This window comes from Haliotis rubra, unplaced genomic scaffold (genome assembly GCF_003918875.1).
Source record: "Haliotis rubra isolate DU_JTF1 unplaced genomic scaffold, ASM391887v1 Scf728, whole genome shotgun sequence".
Classification (NCBI taxonomy): Eukaryota; Metazoa; Mollusca; class Gastropoda; order Lepetellida; family Haliotidae; genus Haliotis; species Haliotis rubra.
Genome location: NW_025767444.1, coordinates 468,797 through 485,688, shown reverse-complemented (window position 1 = coordinate 485,688; position 16,892 = coordinate 468,797). Strand labels below are relative to the sequence as shown.

General features: G+C 40.3%; 1 protein-coding gene across 1 annotated transcript in view; it reads left to right on the top strand.

Moving 5' to 3' along the window:
* LOC124259550 (deleted in malignant brain tumors 1 protein-like) overlaps positions 1-5,775 on the top strand; it is a 39,663-nt gene extending 33,888 nt beyond the window's left edge. The window contains exons 16-20 of the mRNA XM_046693694.1: positions 885-980; positions 1,857-1,907; positions 2,412-2,660; positions 2,956-3,052; positions 3,588-5,775. Coding sequence (XP_046549650.1) covers positions 885-980; positions 1,857-1,907; positions 2,412-2,660; positions 2,956-3,047 — 488 coding nt within the window. The 3' untranslated portion in view covers positions 3,048-3,052; positions 3,588-5,775. The remainder of the gene's footprint in view (positions 1-884; positions 981-1,856; positions 1,908-2,411; positions 2,661-2,955; positions 3,053-3,587) is intronic.
* Positions 5,776-16,892: the final 11,117 nt, after the last annotated feature.

The following is a 16,892-nucleotide window of genomic DNA, read 5'->3' as shown; positions in this document are numbered from 1 at the left end:
ACAGGGCGACTGTAAAGCTGCCATAGTCATGGATTACTTGTATAAAGGAGTCAGTGAATCATTCCTGTTTTAGACAATCAAAACGGAAACCATACCAAGCGTGAGCTGTCAAAGGTGGCTGTGACATCTATACAATCTCAATAATATCCTGTTATGACCTCATGCGGTTGTCTTAGATTCCAGTACACTGATCTCTACCCCTCCAATCTAAACACTTTGTTCGCATATCACCTTAAACTTCATGAGTTGCTACAAGGCCAATTATCTAGATGGTCAACATCAGGATTCAACTGCTACACGTGATCTTATGTACAAGATTACAGCTGTATTACAGTATTTATTTAAGACGTTAAGGTCATATGCCATGTATGTGCTTTGTGTACGGAGCTGCAAAATAACACCCGGTACGCATGATGTAAGTCATATTAAAGTGTGCATGCTGGTATTTAAGTTTCTGAACAATACCAACTCCAGAAACGTTAGTTGGAATTATTAACAAAAACATGCATGCATTAAGTAGACAGCGATGTCGTATTACTATGCAACGCATGCTCCGCCAATTCACATTATCAGCCATTGAGGAAACAGTACTTTGTTAGTGGGAGTGGCCAAACCATGAACCACAAACCGCATTGCTTATGTTGCCCATCAAATACCAAGGAATCAATATTTATGCAACAATGTATATTCCTTTCATTGATACAACTGAAGAAACATATCTGACAGTCAGCTACTGGCATCACTTGTTGTCTTAAATATTTATTCAAAATCTACCCTGGCCGCAAAGTTGGTTGGCATTTGATACCATGGACTATATATCAAGTGAGCAACCATCTCTATGTTCTACAACTTTGTTTGTGATGTATTCCTGTGTGAAATTCCAGATACTGACACTATGTATAGCCAGTACCGTGTCACCTTCTACACTGACGGATCTGTGACTCGCCGTGGCTTCGTAGCCACCTACCAGATCAGCGATGGTAGGTATCATGTGTATTCTGACACCACTCTGTATTTGAACTTACTTCCTGCTGTGCATTAGAGCATCTCTCTGTCAGAAAATGATAGAAACATTTTGTAGACTAAATGCTTTTCAACATGTACACCATTTTTTTCCCCGTTCGTTTTAATTTCATTTGATATTTTGTACCACAGGGACTATATGGACATATTATACACATACATTTTCATAATTAACTGACTGAGTTTGGTTTTACGCCGTTTTTAGCAATATTCCAGCAACATCACGGCGGGGAACGCCAGAAATGGGCTTCACACATTGTACCCATGTGGGGATTCGAACCCGGGTCTTCGGCGTGACGAGCCAACGCTTTAACCACTAGGCTACCCCGTCTCCCCTTTTCCTTATTAACGGTTATCATGACACATGACATGCATTGTCCTTGGAGTAAGAAGGGACTGGATAGAGCTTGAATGTGCATGATATGCATGACACACGTCCTCCTGTAAAGTAATGACACCCATGTAATCGGCATCATGATAAGAACAATATTTTGATCGACTTTCGTTATCAACTTTGAAATATTTCTACATATGTTGTTAATCACCATTGTTCGTGACTTTCAATGATCAAACACGTTGAACTATTCGTCGCAAAGCGTTTTGTCTCAAAAGCTGCGATAATCGAAATGAAACGTTTTTGAATTCATGAAAAGAGATGGTTTGTTTAGCACTTTGTGTCTTTTACATTCAAACTGTTCCTCTTCATGACCTTTGCTTCTGAAGATCAACAGTACAAAAACACCTTCTGCAAGTCGTTGGTCAGAGCGACAAAGTGAAGGTTTTCGTTGACTAAGTTATGAACAAATTAAAATTGCTCATTGTTCAAATTTCAGTCATTAATGCAGCAAGCACCATCCCTCCCAGCACGGTTCCATCAAACAACGGTGAGTGATGACCTTGACAATGTCCCTAAGGGCCGTGATCATCTGGGTCTGAGTTTTCATCTCTTGTAAAGATTCGCAAGACTGGTACAGTACAAAATGGGTGTAGCACTTACTGAATTTACTTCCTGAATCTCTGCAGGCAGGATGAGTCTTGTTAATGTGTTGCAGCTGTCACCGTTGTAATTTTATAATAACGACGTCGTTCTAATCCATCCTAGTGAAAAAGTATGAAAATAAATCTTGTAGATGTACATAACGTGTGTAGTTTAGTCTTCATTAAACTTATAGTTGAGTCACATCTGAAACCCTTTGACAGCACATTAAGTGGACACAAATAACTACAACATTATAATAGCAGTCTCAAGTACATGGTCACCTTAGGTTATACTCTACTCTTCTTTGCCTATGGCCATTGCAATTTGTCACTTAAGAGAAAGCATAGACGGAAGTGTGCCTTAAGGTTTCATTGAAGTTCATCAAACCAACAAACGGTTTCTTGTCCAGGCATCTGTGGCACTACCTTGACGTCTTCCACGGGTCGCATCTACTACCCAGCCACCGCCACCTACAACAACAACGTCCGATGCCAGGTGACCATCAGACCTGGGGCTGGACAGACGTTCAACGTCACCTTCACAGACTTCGACATCGAGAATCAGTCCTCCTGCAGCTACGACTCTCTAGTATTCCGGGTGAACGGAGTCGACTCTAACAAGTACTGTGGTCGCAACAGAGCTGGACTCACTCTAAACTGTACGTAGTTCGTTTCTGAGTACGGGATTTCTTTTCACGTTTGTACCTGCAGATCATACCTGTTAAATGCATTAATTATTTTGCTTTTGCTAACAGTGTGACTGTAAAATAAGGAAAGTACTCCGTGTGTACATTGTACAGAATAAGTGTTAACCTCACTGCTGTCCGTGTAAATATAAGAACAGGACAATATCAACCCTGCTTCAAAAGAGAGATAGTCAAATATGATGTTGCTTTAATTAAATCAGCCCAAGTGTGGAACTTATCAAGGTGAACATGTTTTCAACTGTTGCAGTCCCCTACACCAGTGGTGACATCGTGGTTGACTTCAGAACTGATGGCAGCGTCACTGGGAGAGGCTTTGACCTCAACTTTCAAGTGGCCTAGGGTAAGGTGACAGTATGTGTGAATGAAATACTGTATTTTACCACTGTTTGAAAGTAACTCAAAATGAGTCCTTTTGGTTGGACACAAGGGTCACTGTAAAGTTCCGTAATTTTCCGTAAGTTTGCAGATAGTCAATATTCCCGGACATTGACAAATGGGAGTGTCTTTAATTTGCAGTACCTGTCGAATTGTGCTTAAATTTATCGTTTTAGACGTGTATCAACGATTCAGTAATCCACATTTGATAGTTGGTGTAAGTAGTGACGCTAATACATTCTTATGTAAATTTGAGCGCTGCGGCCATACTTTGTCTTCAAAACCCCACGGTGCTTAAATAGGGTAAATTGACCTAAAACCACCCGTTTAACAACAGAGCCAGCGACGATCCTCCCATACTGGGCTTACACGACCTGATATATCTGAAAAGGAATGTTAAAGCGACGTAAAGCACGAATCAGTCTGTATATGAGTTACATCCATGCCTGAGACCTTTATTTTGGTTTATGTAAATACATAACATTCTAATTCTTTCAGGAGGACAAGATGTGTTTTCCTGTCTGATGGCTGCCTCCAGAGTCGACTGTTTCCCGGTGTTGCTGCCACAAACTGCCACGTAGAAATAGTTTTTTTAGCTTTTCACTTTTCTTATTAGCAGCAGAATTTCTGCATTTGTTCATCGGACAAGTTAACGTATTGTTTGAATTTTAAGCAATCCGTAAATGCGCTGTAATGTTGCTGGAGTGGCTAATACTGGATGTCTGGTCCAGAAAACGGTTGTTTACCGCCTATAATGTGATAAGTTTTTCAGCTATCTATTCATTGATGATAGGGGGCGGTCGAGGAGCTTAGTGGTTGAAGCATTCACTCGTCACTTAGACGACCCGGATTCGATTCCCCACATAGGTACAATGCGTGAAGCCCATTTCTGGTGTCCCCCGCCGCGATATTGCTGGAATATTGCTACATGCGGGGTGAAGCGTTACTCACTCACCATCTGATGATACAGACTTATTATTCTGTTGCATTGACATTTTCTTGAGACCAGTCAATCAAGATTGTGTTTCACGAATATTGATGAGACGAGTCAGTCAGTCAAGGTGGTGTTTCACGAGTATTGGTGAGACGAATCAGTCAGTCAAAGTCGTGTTTCACGCGTATTGGTGAGACGAGTCAGTCAGTCAAGGTCATGTTTCACGAGTATTGGTGAGACGAATCAGTCAGTCAAGGTCGTGTTTCACGAGTATTGGTGAGACGAGTCACTCAGTCAAGGTCGTGTTTCATGAGTATTGATGAAACAAGACAGCATACAAGACGCACACCATCAACCATCCAGAGTTAACATATGCACCACTAACGCCGGTCTGATAGCAATTAACATATGTAAACTATCCATATTTAATCAGAAATGCAGATATCTATAATGGCTGACCCTTTATTTGCTTTTGGTTTTGTCATAGCTTATATTTGATATACAAATGTATGTAAACTGACGCTTTGCTTGTTTCTCTAAATTGCAAATCCACGATTTACTTTTTCCTTAAAGTCAGGCATATTTCTTATTTTCCATTATAGAATGAGTGAGTTTGTTAATTCATACTTATATCGTGGCAGTAATTCTTCTCGTGTTACTTTAAGAATTCCGTTCTATTGGGTTTTCAAGTTCCCCTTGTTACACAAACTATCAGTGATCATTAGTTCTTTCTACCAAAGTTTCACTTTCATTACTTGAATCCTGAGAATTATGTTAACCTCTTAATGAACTTGAATGAGATTGGAAGAACATACTTTTCATGGAGCGATATTTTAGGTTAAGTTTGTAAACAGTTACTCATGTATTTTCCACACATATATATCTCATGTGCCATATGGATGTACTTATAGCATGTCCAGGACTCCCAAGTTCCACTCTAACGCTTCATGGTTTGTGTCCAGTATGTAACTATCGCTGTGATGGATGATTCACATCAGCCCTGATGCCAAGTTTGCTACACTATCACAGGCAGATTGTGGAGCTATTTCGAATATATGTTACAGTCAGATTGTGAAATCAGTCATTTCGTGGAATGACCAAAAATTTCAGTAATTTCGTGAAAAGACTAAGAGTGTCAGCCATGTCGCTGGATAGCAGTATATCAGGATCACTTAACTAAGTTTTGCCTATTGAGACCACAGACAACTAAAAGGGCTGCTGAAGTAGCGTTCCGTTTAGTTGAAATTTTCTTGACGATAGGTGCCCCAGAGATCCTCCAATCTGATAATGGATCAGGGTTCACGTCTCATGTTATGACAAAATTCAACTCGTCTGGCTAGAACTAGCACGAGTACATGGTACGCCAAGCCATGCCCAAAAGCAAGGATCAGTTGAAAGGGCAAATGGCGACATAAAGGACATGCTGGTAGTGTGGATGAGTGATAAAAAGACTAAAGACTGGCGACATCTTATTCATTTCACGAAATGTCATTTCACAATCTGACTGTAACATGTATTCACCACATTGTCAATGGGCAATCAGTATATCAATGGAAGCTTATCATACGGTGATATTTCACTCTCGTCATTATTCCGATACTTTGCTATTGTTGATGTTTATATATTTGTTGTTCACATTTTAAGGACCTAGTTGACAGAAATTTGACAACAGTGTTTTCTCCTTAATCATTGATGATTTTTATTCTGTATTGTGCAGCTATTTCCGTTTTATTACAATAAACACGTGCTTCAACCCAATGTATTGCTTCCATGTTCGCGTACATGTATAGTTAACCTAACTACGGTATTTCGGTTTGAATATCACGCATCCAGTGTTACAGCAAAACATACCAGGTAACTGAAGGGGTTCAGGTTGGCTTGGGTACATCTAGGAAGTGTCAAGAGTAGGGGCCTTCTTGTTGGTGTACAGGCTGATAGGGATTCATTATCATATTTATCAGAATATATATCTTTTATTAATATCTCGTACATGTAGTTGACCGTAGTGCTGGATGAACGTAGTAGACCGTAGCTGACCTTAGTTAAACGTAGTTAGATGTAATTAAGCGGAGTTCAACGTAGATCACCGTTACGACCGCACTTTGAACTAGTAAACCCATGAAAATATATCTGAGGTTAGCTTTAATGCCACATACACTGAACTGGTGCTCTTGCCTTACCTAAATGGTTCTTATGAGTTAACAAAAGCAGAATAGAAAATAGTATTAGTGTTCCAAACCACTGTGCATCCTAACCAAAATCACGGGTAAAGCAAATTGTTACGATACTCATGATAGGTTGCAGTAGTTTTCAAAACAGGCTGGATATGTGATACTGCCTTACGCTTGAAGTAGACAATCTCCATGTTTCAATTGCCATACACACATATTTCAGTAAAATTTCAATTTCAGTAAACAGTGAGAAACAGTTTTTGCCTAAACTTGTAAAAACATTACTTATATTTTCTGTTTATTTATTAACTTTTTGTCGAGAACTAGCTGAAGTTCCTAGAAAAGTATCTGTACCATGTCAATATTATACAAGGGAATGAGCAAAAATATAACCAGGGAAAATATATATATATATTGGAGTCAAACCCACCACCACAGGTTTCTAATGGACGTAGCTCAGACGACTGTACCAACTCGTCCCCCCAATGTGTTAGAGGACGTCGCACCGGTGCTGCCAGCAATGTTTCACACGACATAGTAACAGTTATATGACGCAGCATCACGATCACGAGGGTTGTTGTGACAATCGGAAACTCAAACTGGATTTGGATGTATTGATATTCATTGTTTATCTGTCCATGAAATCGATCTAGCTGTCGTGACATTCCACGTGCGTCCTGGGTTCACACATGATGTGAAAGAGCAGTTTTCACAGACAACCTGATAATAACTAATGACTCCAAACGGGTTCTTTTCGTTCACCCAGCAGCATAAGGGGATTAACATTTATGCTTGATTGATTGTCCAAATACTGTTCTTCACCGTGACATATGGTCCTGCCAGTTGGAAGATTAGTGACCACAACTCACTGATTGGCTAAGTGAACTGTATGCCAAATGGTAGAGGAGGGCAATACTTATTAAAGGGTAGTAGATTTAGTATCAAGACAAGAAAAGCAACTTCTATCAATTCCTTCCACACACTATCTCTCTCTCTCTCTCTCTCTCTCTCTCTCTCTCTCTCTCTCTCTCTCTCTCTCTCTCTCTCTCTCTCACACACACACACACTCACTCACACACATTGAGAGCCATCCCTACATCTGCAAGAGGATAGACTTTTTCAAGAATTATCTCGATCCACTGATCAGGAAATCCAAAACAACAGCTGCTGAGTGAACGCTAATGAGGCCTTCAAAGTAACTTCAGGTTCATATATTCGTTCTCTCGTTTTACTACACTGTGTCAAGAACGGATCGCTAAACACTCGGATAATGTACAACATGCCTATGTGTATTCACCCACTGTTGTCCCTAACCGAACAATAGATATCGCAATCTTGCTTGTATATTAAACCATGCGTGTTAATGTGTCATATAAAACGTTGCAACACTGCGGGATTTCTGTCATGATAACCTACAAGCTATGTCCTTCGAGACCGCGCACGACAAAGAACTGAACAGTGATATGACCTGTCAGTATTTTCGGAAGACACGTCATCCTATCGACCTGTCTCCACTTGCACGGGAGCAACGTCACACCTGTCTATGCCCCAAACGATCTGTACATTCCAGAAGTAATTGAAAATATAGTCTTCTTTTCCATATACTATTGATTAATCCACATCAAATGGCATTCTTACGCAATTGTCCCACTTGTAAATACACAATGGATTTATCCATCATACACGTCAGTAGAACCGATGGCCTGAACTAATACCATCCATCGTTTCCAAAGTTTACAGTCTTTCACAGCGTACCCAGAAGCCCTGTTAATCACTGTTATCCCCAGCAGTATGGTAGCGGGAGAGGCGGTTGGGGCGGAGGGACGGGATGGGACGAAGAAAACGCAGGATTATTCCCTGACACTATATCTAGCTTTATGGACTGACTGGTTATACTCTACACATGGCACAGTACACACAACACACTAGACACTGCGTACCTCAAACTACACCCTGCACTGTTCACACTAGACACTACTTAATTAAACTACACACTGCATACTACACACTTCACCTTCACACTAGGCGACACGAAATACATAATATAGATGTCACATGACTACATGTCATTTTGACGACAAACGCTTCACTCTAAGCACGACATAAATGTTTGAACTGCACAGTCGTCCTTGATTTCTTGGAATTGCTTGAGTAGATAAGTACTGAGAAATTATCTCTACCGCTCCCCCCTCCTCCTCCCCCTCCTCGCCCCTCCCACCCAACACACACTCTTTACTGTTGTCGCGGCTACTTCCTGGTAAGAGATCAGGAGCTCATATAGCTACTGAACCATCACGTAACTTTCCACAGGGTATCTCCATGGGGTATTAAGTTTGAAGCAAAATTCAGCTTCGTCATACAATGTGGCGTGTTCATCATAGAACTGTAATAGTGCAAAGAAATCCATAGCAACCCTTGCCGTAAGAGGGCAGGCATTGTCCTGTTGGAAAACCCAGGGCCATGACGTTGCAGAAAAGGAATTGCCACAGGATGAAGAATCTGATCTCTGTAGCCCACACCAGTTAAGTTGCCCTGAACAATCACCAAAGGAGTTCTTTGGCATGCTGTTATTCCACCCCAAAGCATCACGGAACCACCACCAAAGCGATTCCTCTCCAAGACATTGCAGGCCTGTGCATAACGTTCTCCCACGCGTCTATAGGCACGTTGACGTCCATCACTATGGGAAATGTTAAACCTGGACTCATCTGTAAAAACAACATTTCTCCACCAAAACAAGGGTCTGCGGACATGATTTCCGGCACCACATTCGGCGAGCTTGTCGATGACGTTGTGTCAGGATAGGCCGTATGGCGGGACGTCGTGGTCTGATCCGTGATGACGTAAACGTTGTCGAACTGTGTTGGGGTGGATACGGCGAAGTCCTGGGATGGTTCGGGCAGTCATCACTACTGTCTGAAACCTGTGGCGAAGATGGGTCACCCTTATCCATCTGTCCTGTCTTGGCGTTGTTACACGTGGACGTCCAGAACGTGGCCGATCGATGACGTCATTTGTCTTCTGGTAGCGTCTCACCAGTACAGAAATGGTGTTCCGGTGGCAGTGGAAATGTGCAGCCACTTGTCGTTGAGACATTCCCCCACGGACCATCCCTATGGCCTCATGACGTTGAGCAGACGTGAGCCTTGGTATGCTATGCGTTTCAATAGCCGTTTAATTTTTTGAACGATCGCAAGGGCACGGGTTGAGCTTTCCAAAGTGACAGTATTGTGTGGAATTCATTTGCTCTGTTTCTCTTTCCCGGAATGCACGTGCAACAACGTATTGCACGTCTCAAGGACGAACCCACTGCCGTCACGGAACGTGGCACGTGCATGCATGTATGTCACTAATCTCTGAGTTTAAATCCTTATGTGTCTACACAGGTTTGATAACTGTAATAGTTAGTAATGCTGGTGTCAATGGTTGCCTAAATGTTACCTAAATGTTGTTAGAATAATTATGGTCAACAGGGTGATCAATCTGCGAATAATCCTTTCTCAGGATGATCTTCGTATTGATTAGTGTCAATTTGTCATATTGGCCGGCTGGACGTCACCACGCATAACACATCTCGTCGGAATGCACACGGAATGAACACTTGTGTAAGGTGCATGTGCACCTCAGTGAGCACACATGTGACATGACCGCCTCCGTGGTGTAGTGGTTAGAGCGTCCGCCCGGAGAGCGGAAGGTCGAGGGTTCGATCCCCAACCGCGTCATACCAAAAGACATTAAAATATGGTACTTGTTGGTCCCTGTCTGGCGCTCGGCATTAATGATTAAATCAAGGACTGGTCGGCTCGGAGTCAGTATAATTTGTCTGAGTTGGGTATTCATGCTTCACTGCGGCATGGTATCTCAGTGGGCTAGCACTATAAAACCAGCTTCAGTCTGGGCTAGTACAAGCAGCCGCACCTCACCTCACCTCACCTCACATGTGACATGAGTGTAATACGGGACAGTGTTTCAGTGCAACGTGACAAATAGCTCGATGAATAGTGAAGTAACAGATTTGACATTACGAATCAGTACACATCTGTAGCGGTTGCTCACAATCCTCAGTCTACAAGTTCGAGACCGATTTCTCAGAATTCCACTCTTCCTATAGCGATATGCTATATAAATGTATGCCTATGATAATTTCCCGTTTGCTCAGTGGCAAAACGTTCCTTTTCTGAACGATCATGATATCTGTGACAGACCTCAAGCAGACTACAACAAAGGGCGAGGCATGCGGTATTTCATGACGTCATCTGTTTTGGGGTGAAATTTCACACCATACCATCCCGCGTTTCAAAAGTGAGACACGATGAACAAAAGCATGTTGTATAGTCAAACCTACGATGTCTCACGTGTGAGTTAACTTATGCACAATGCTGTAAATGGATATTACCGAGTGCAGCGTGAAACATCAAAACAGACAAGTAGATTTAAACACCCGCATGTGTAGTATAAGATATAAGATTTGGCACAGCATATGCTTATTGCACAAGCTCTAGGACAATGAGGTGGTACGTCTAGCAGGGCGTGGAGTCACCCCACAGATGACATGCTTTCATTGCTGATGGGGTTAACCTCTTTGGTCATGTGGACAATGATCAGAAGGTCTTCGGTTTGAATCCCAGCATGGGAAAAGCAAATGTTTTAGTGAAATCACAGTAAAGACATTTACAAGGTAAAATGGCATGTATGTGTTTGACGTGTATTGTAGGCGACAAGGATGTAGCGATATACATAGGCCATACATATATCATTGGCTAATACTACAACGTGACAGTTTTCTGAACATTACAGAGGGAATCTATTCATGTACATATTGTCGAGGAATAATATTTGGGTTGTCCATATAAGTAGGCGATTTCTTGTGTCAGCAATTTGTCCTAACGGATATCCCTTTCTGTGATATTCAAACAGCTATAATATTTCACAGATTCGCCTTTTCCGTATTTGTGATATGTAAGTTGGTGAATGAGTGAGTAAGTTTTACGCCGCACACAACAGTTTTGTAGCTATATGGCGGCGGTCTGTAAATAATCGGGTCTGGACCAGATATTCCAGTGATCAACTCAATTCTACAAATGTCAATTCCCATTTTGGAAAATGTTGATTTTGTAAACATTATTTTTGTATAAGAGTTTCATCGTGATATCGGTTTCCTTTTACTGTTTAAAGTAGACACATGATATTAAATGGCACAAAAGGTACATTCAAGATTTGTTTTAAAATTTGGAAAACCCTTTCCAATACAATATGCTTTGACAGATGCTAACAAGCTGTTGAACTCTAGAAAATTAACATTAATGTCCTAACGTTTTGTGAACTCTTAAAGGGCATGAAAATAACCGTTTTCATTAATAAGATCACATATAAAATGTATTCCTTTACTCTGCCATAGCTTTAATGAGACCGGTCTTTTACCAATTGTAATGTCGTCGTTCAAATGCTTTTGGATAATATATCAATTTCAGAGTTATCTATTTGGCTAAAGTTGTTTACAAATTGGAACCAAGCAAAAAGCAAATCGGAATAGTAAGAACTAGCGACATTTTTTTGTATCCACGTTTCTGGGTCGTTAATTTTTGTCGTCAAGATACTTTTTCGAATATTTTTGGTAGGTATAATTCAAACAACTATTTTGATTTACTTGAAGTGAGTTTAGTTTTACGCCGCAAATGTCTCCAGTAACATGGATATCGTTTAAGTAATTTGAGTCCTGTATGAGTATAAGTTCTTTAATTTTGGGGTAAATTATACCACCACCTTCTGTGTTGCAAATACTTTGTGTTCTCTTGATTTTGTCAGGCTTGTTGCCCCAGAAGAATTTGAATAATTTCTTTTGGAAAGGTTCTAACATCGAATCGGGAGGGTCTGGTGATGCTGAAAACAGGTGATTTAACTTAGGTAATATGAGGGATTTGAAGCATAGTATTTCTTCCGTGAGGTGTCATGTTTATTACTGACCATATAGACATTATTGATTCACAACATCTTTCTGAGCCATTTAGAACACAAGTGGTATCGTCTACAAATTGAGCAAAATTATATGTTTCTATATTCCTATCGTTACTCCTTTTATGTTGTCATTATTTCTGATGAGCGTAGCAAGTATTTCGGCATATGGAAGGAATATATAAGATGATAGGGGTAACCTCTGGCTATGTCAACAAATTTGATCCAAATCCATTTACTATCGCACATGATTGAATTCCGTTGTAGAAGGTCTTAGTCCATTTTTTTATGGAATTTCCAAAACCGAAAAAGGTCATGATTTGTTGTATAAAACCCCAATCCATTTACTATCACACATGATTGAATTCCACTGTGGAAGGTCTTAATCCATGTTTTGATGGAATTTCCAAAACCGAAAAAGGTTATGGTTTGTTGTATAAAACCTCAATCCATTTACTATCATACATGATTGAATTCCGTTGTGGAAGGTCTTAATCCATGTGTTGATGGAATTTCCAAACCAAAAAAGGTCATGGTTTGTTGTATAAAATCCCAATCGACCGTATCGAAGGTTTTTCCAAAATCAATCTGTAATAAAAAACCCTGATATTTAAGAGTTTTCTGTGTATTCCATAAGGTCATAAATTTGACGAGTTATTTCTCCGATACATCCTCCAGACATAAACCCTTTTTATCTTCATTTATGAGTGTATTTAATACAGTCCTAATTCTATTTGCAATAGTCATGGATGCAATTTTATAAACATTGATAGGAGCGAGATCGGGCGCCAGTTTTTAAGAAATTGCTTTGGTTTATTTCTTTTTGGAATACATGTAATAATTCCTCTTTGTTGTGAAATTGATAGAAACCCCCTGTTCGTAAAGAGTAATTAAAAGATCGCAAAAGAGTTTGTTTTTCTAAGTCAGACCAAAAGAATTTTACAAATTCAGCTATGAACCCATCTGAGCCTGGACTTTTTCATTTTTTCATTTTTTTACTGCATAAGTTAACTCGCCTTCTAATTTATTTGACATATCTTTTGTTAATCTTGACACGTTATATTTTCCTAAAAGTTTTACTAGATCAATTTGATTAATTTCTTGTTTAGAATATAACCTTTCGTAGTATGATTTTACTTCATTTAGTATAAGGTCATGATCTTCTAACATGTGTCCGTTACTATCTTCTATTCTAGTTATAGATTTATTTAAGAAGATTCTGGTTTCCAGTCCAAGAAAATATTTTGTTGGTTTTTCTCCAAATTCTGCTTTTGAACGCACCAATATACCCTGAGTTTTTTCTTCATATATTTTATCTAATTGATGGGTTAACATGTCAATTTCTCCAAGAGTATTTGTTTTAACTAAGTAGTTTTCTTCCGTATCTAGTTTTAAATATAGTTTGTCAAGACCTGTTTGCTGGAATAATGCTAAAAGCGGCGGAAAACCATACTCACTCACTCACCCATGTGTCCCTTCACTCACTCACCATGTGTCCCATCTTTTTTCAGAATGTAGAATCTGTCAGGTAACGTATGAGACCAGACACATTGTTGTACATATAATATATTCAGCAGTCGCGAGGAGCAGGAGCACACACACTTTTCTGTGACCCTAAGCCTTGATATTTAACTTTTGACTTTGGCTTTGTTGTTTTACTTGGTTCGATGGAGCAGTGCTTGGTACCATACACATATTGTAAAAAACACACATACACTTTGTATTCGTAATGAAGATGCCTTCTTGGGGTAACAGGAGTGTCTTTTATATAGCATAGTAACTATGGAACGGTCCCAAAACACCCGTTGCCTGGCACATTCAAGTCTCGACAAGTCTTGGTTTTGGAAAGCTGAGAGATTCCAAAGCTGTACAACGATTCCAAATACGTCTAGGTAAACGTTATGTCTTTTATTTTGTTAGCTATCGGGGATTGCTGCTGGTCATCTGCAAGTTCTCACGTTGAAAAAGATACCATTTCAGCTACAGGACTAATGAGCCTTCTAATATTGTTTCCAGCAAGAACAGCAGACAACGCAATGGAACTAAACTACTTCAGCACTGGTGCCGTGAGGGGAAACTTCAGTGTTCTACCACGTGACTCCAAGTAAAGCAACTCCACACATATGAAATGTGAACAATAGATCTGTCACAGAAATAACAGCTTATCTTTCATTGTTCTCGTGTCTATGTCTGTCCATTGAAGGGATGCCTTAGCATTGTCTGCCCCTCATTCACTGTGCTTGTCTTTCATCTCATATTCAACGGGTTGACTTTGGTACTTTAATAAAATATGGGCTAAGGATCGCCAACAACTGAAGGTAGATCACCATACTAGGGACCATGGGGACTTACATTACTTTTGCCACCGGCACGGACCCTAGTTGGATTTACATCATCCCTTCAGCTGTCAGCAATTTGAGACAATCTAGCCGTAAATTAAAACAACATATATGCTACGATTAACAATAACAGTAGGTTTAAATCTACCTAGAATGCTTTGGGACTTACGTACTATATTTTTAATGGGGATTCTAATATGATACTTTTGATGTTTTGTACTAATGACAGGTCCATTGTTTAATTCTTCTTATTTACTTTGCTATCTTTATTTTACGAATAGCCGAGTTTATGCTATTGTAAAATCTTTCCAGATTGTGTCATGTACGCTTCAGAAATAAAATTGTACTATCTCAAGATGACTGGTGATCATCGATATCTGACCAGTGTTACACTTCAACAGTGATGCCCGGGTGGCCTTATTTCTATGAACATAGCAACATCAACTGGGACTGCTCAAGCGATGAGTAGTTAGTAAAGCAGCCTTCGTTAAAATAAAGCCTCACCTACAATGAAGCCGACTCGTAATTGTCCAAAGACGCATTGACAAACATAAAGCAACGTATTAACACTAATCAATCAACCTTTATAGAGGCGTTACGTGAACGTGTCGATTGTCGTTGGGTTTTAACAGCTATACAATTGCCAAAGTTTCACACCGCGGCTCAATTCACCTGTTACTTTCTTCTGTCTTCACTGATAGAATGGGGACAGACAGTAGTATAAGTTTTTCTTAAACGTGGGCGATGATAATTACAGTAAACTACTACAGAGGGGGTTCGGACGTCAAAGTGACACGACTATTAAGTGTTCTTACTATGAAACTTTACACATTAGCATTTCCTCTGACACGAAATATAATAACATTTTGTACAGTTTGCACGATATACGTGTCAGTGAGTGACATAGTGAGTGAGTTTAGTTTTACGCCGCATTTAGCAATATTCCAGTTATATGAGGGCGATTTGTGAATAATCGTCTCTGGACCAGACAATCCGGTGATCAACATCATGAGAACTGATCTACGCAATTGGGATACGATGACATGTGTCAACCAAGTCAGCGAGCCTGAGCACCCGATCCCGTTAGTCGGCTCTTAAGACTAGCATGGATCACTGAAGATCAATACTAACCCGGATCGTCACGGGTCCCATACATAAAGAAGACCCAAGTGGTTGTAACACGTGTTTCTCAGTACAGTACAGATTGTAGTACTTTTGTTGGGTTGAGTCCGATCCAGGATTCGAACCCGCACTATCAGTGTCAGTCTCCTAATCGCCAGCACACAAAGTCAGCCGTAACCCACAGCGGTTTCCATGTTTTGACCATGTGTGGACAGTTCCATGTTTTGATCATGTGTGGACAATTTCATGTTTTGATCATGTGGACAATTCCATGTTTTGACCATGTGTGGACAATTCCATGTTTCGATCATGTGTTGACAGTTCCATGTTTTCATCATGTGTGGACAATTCCATGTTTTGACCATGTGTGGACAATTCCATGCTTTGATCATGTATGGACAATTCCATCCAATACTTGTTCTAGATGCACCTGCATCAGACTAAACGTCATGTATATTTATATCTGAATAGCGATGATGAGGTTCAATGTGATATCTTCCCATTGTCCTCCACCAACGTGTAGGGCCTCTCTGGCAGTCAATGCATCACATGTATCTCATCAAAATACAAGTTAGAGTAGCCCTTGCTACGTTTAAGTCCATTCCTTCTTTATCTATTGAGTATTGGAGACACATACAGCAAGATGACGAAGGGAATATATCTCTGGTTAAATACTCTCTTCAAATAAAGCATGGTTAGTTTTTTTGAGAGACATTTTAGAAGTTTTAAAGATGAAGGAAAACCAAGTTCTCATTGCAATGAGTGCGACGTTTCGACGTAGGTACTGTGTAGGTAACGGTGTTAGTACCTACACCGAAACGTCGCACTCATTGTCATAAAGAAGTTGACTATCCATACAACTCGGTTTTCCTTTAGAGTATTGATCCACAAAAACCAGATTGTCACGGAAACTCGAATAGATATGAACTGACAACTGATTTATAAGAGCAGCTAAGAACCATGTGCAAAGCGACAATGAACAAACCAGGAAAGACGACAAGAATCTGTAGTCAGAACTGGACAGTTCGAGATGACTTGATTATAATGAGTCCTTCCGCCACGGTTGGCCAACACTCGCTCATAAGGCGTTCATGGTCCGAATCAATGGCAATCTGGTGGAGTGTTGTCCAGTCTTCGAGCAGCACCTGGTCTAGTTCCACTAACGTAGTGGAAGATCATACTCATCTCCCAGTGATGTCACCGACTATGGTTGAAAGGTAAGGACTCATGGCTGGACATTACATTCTGGTGTTACTGCTGTATTGTAGTCAGTTACCATACGGTTTGCACA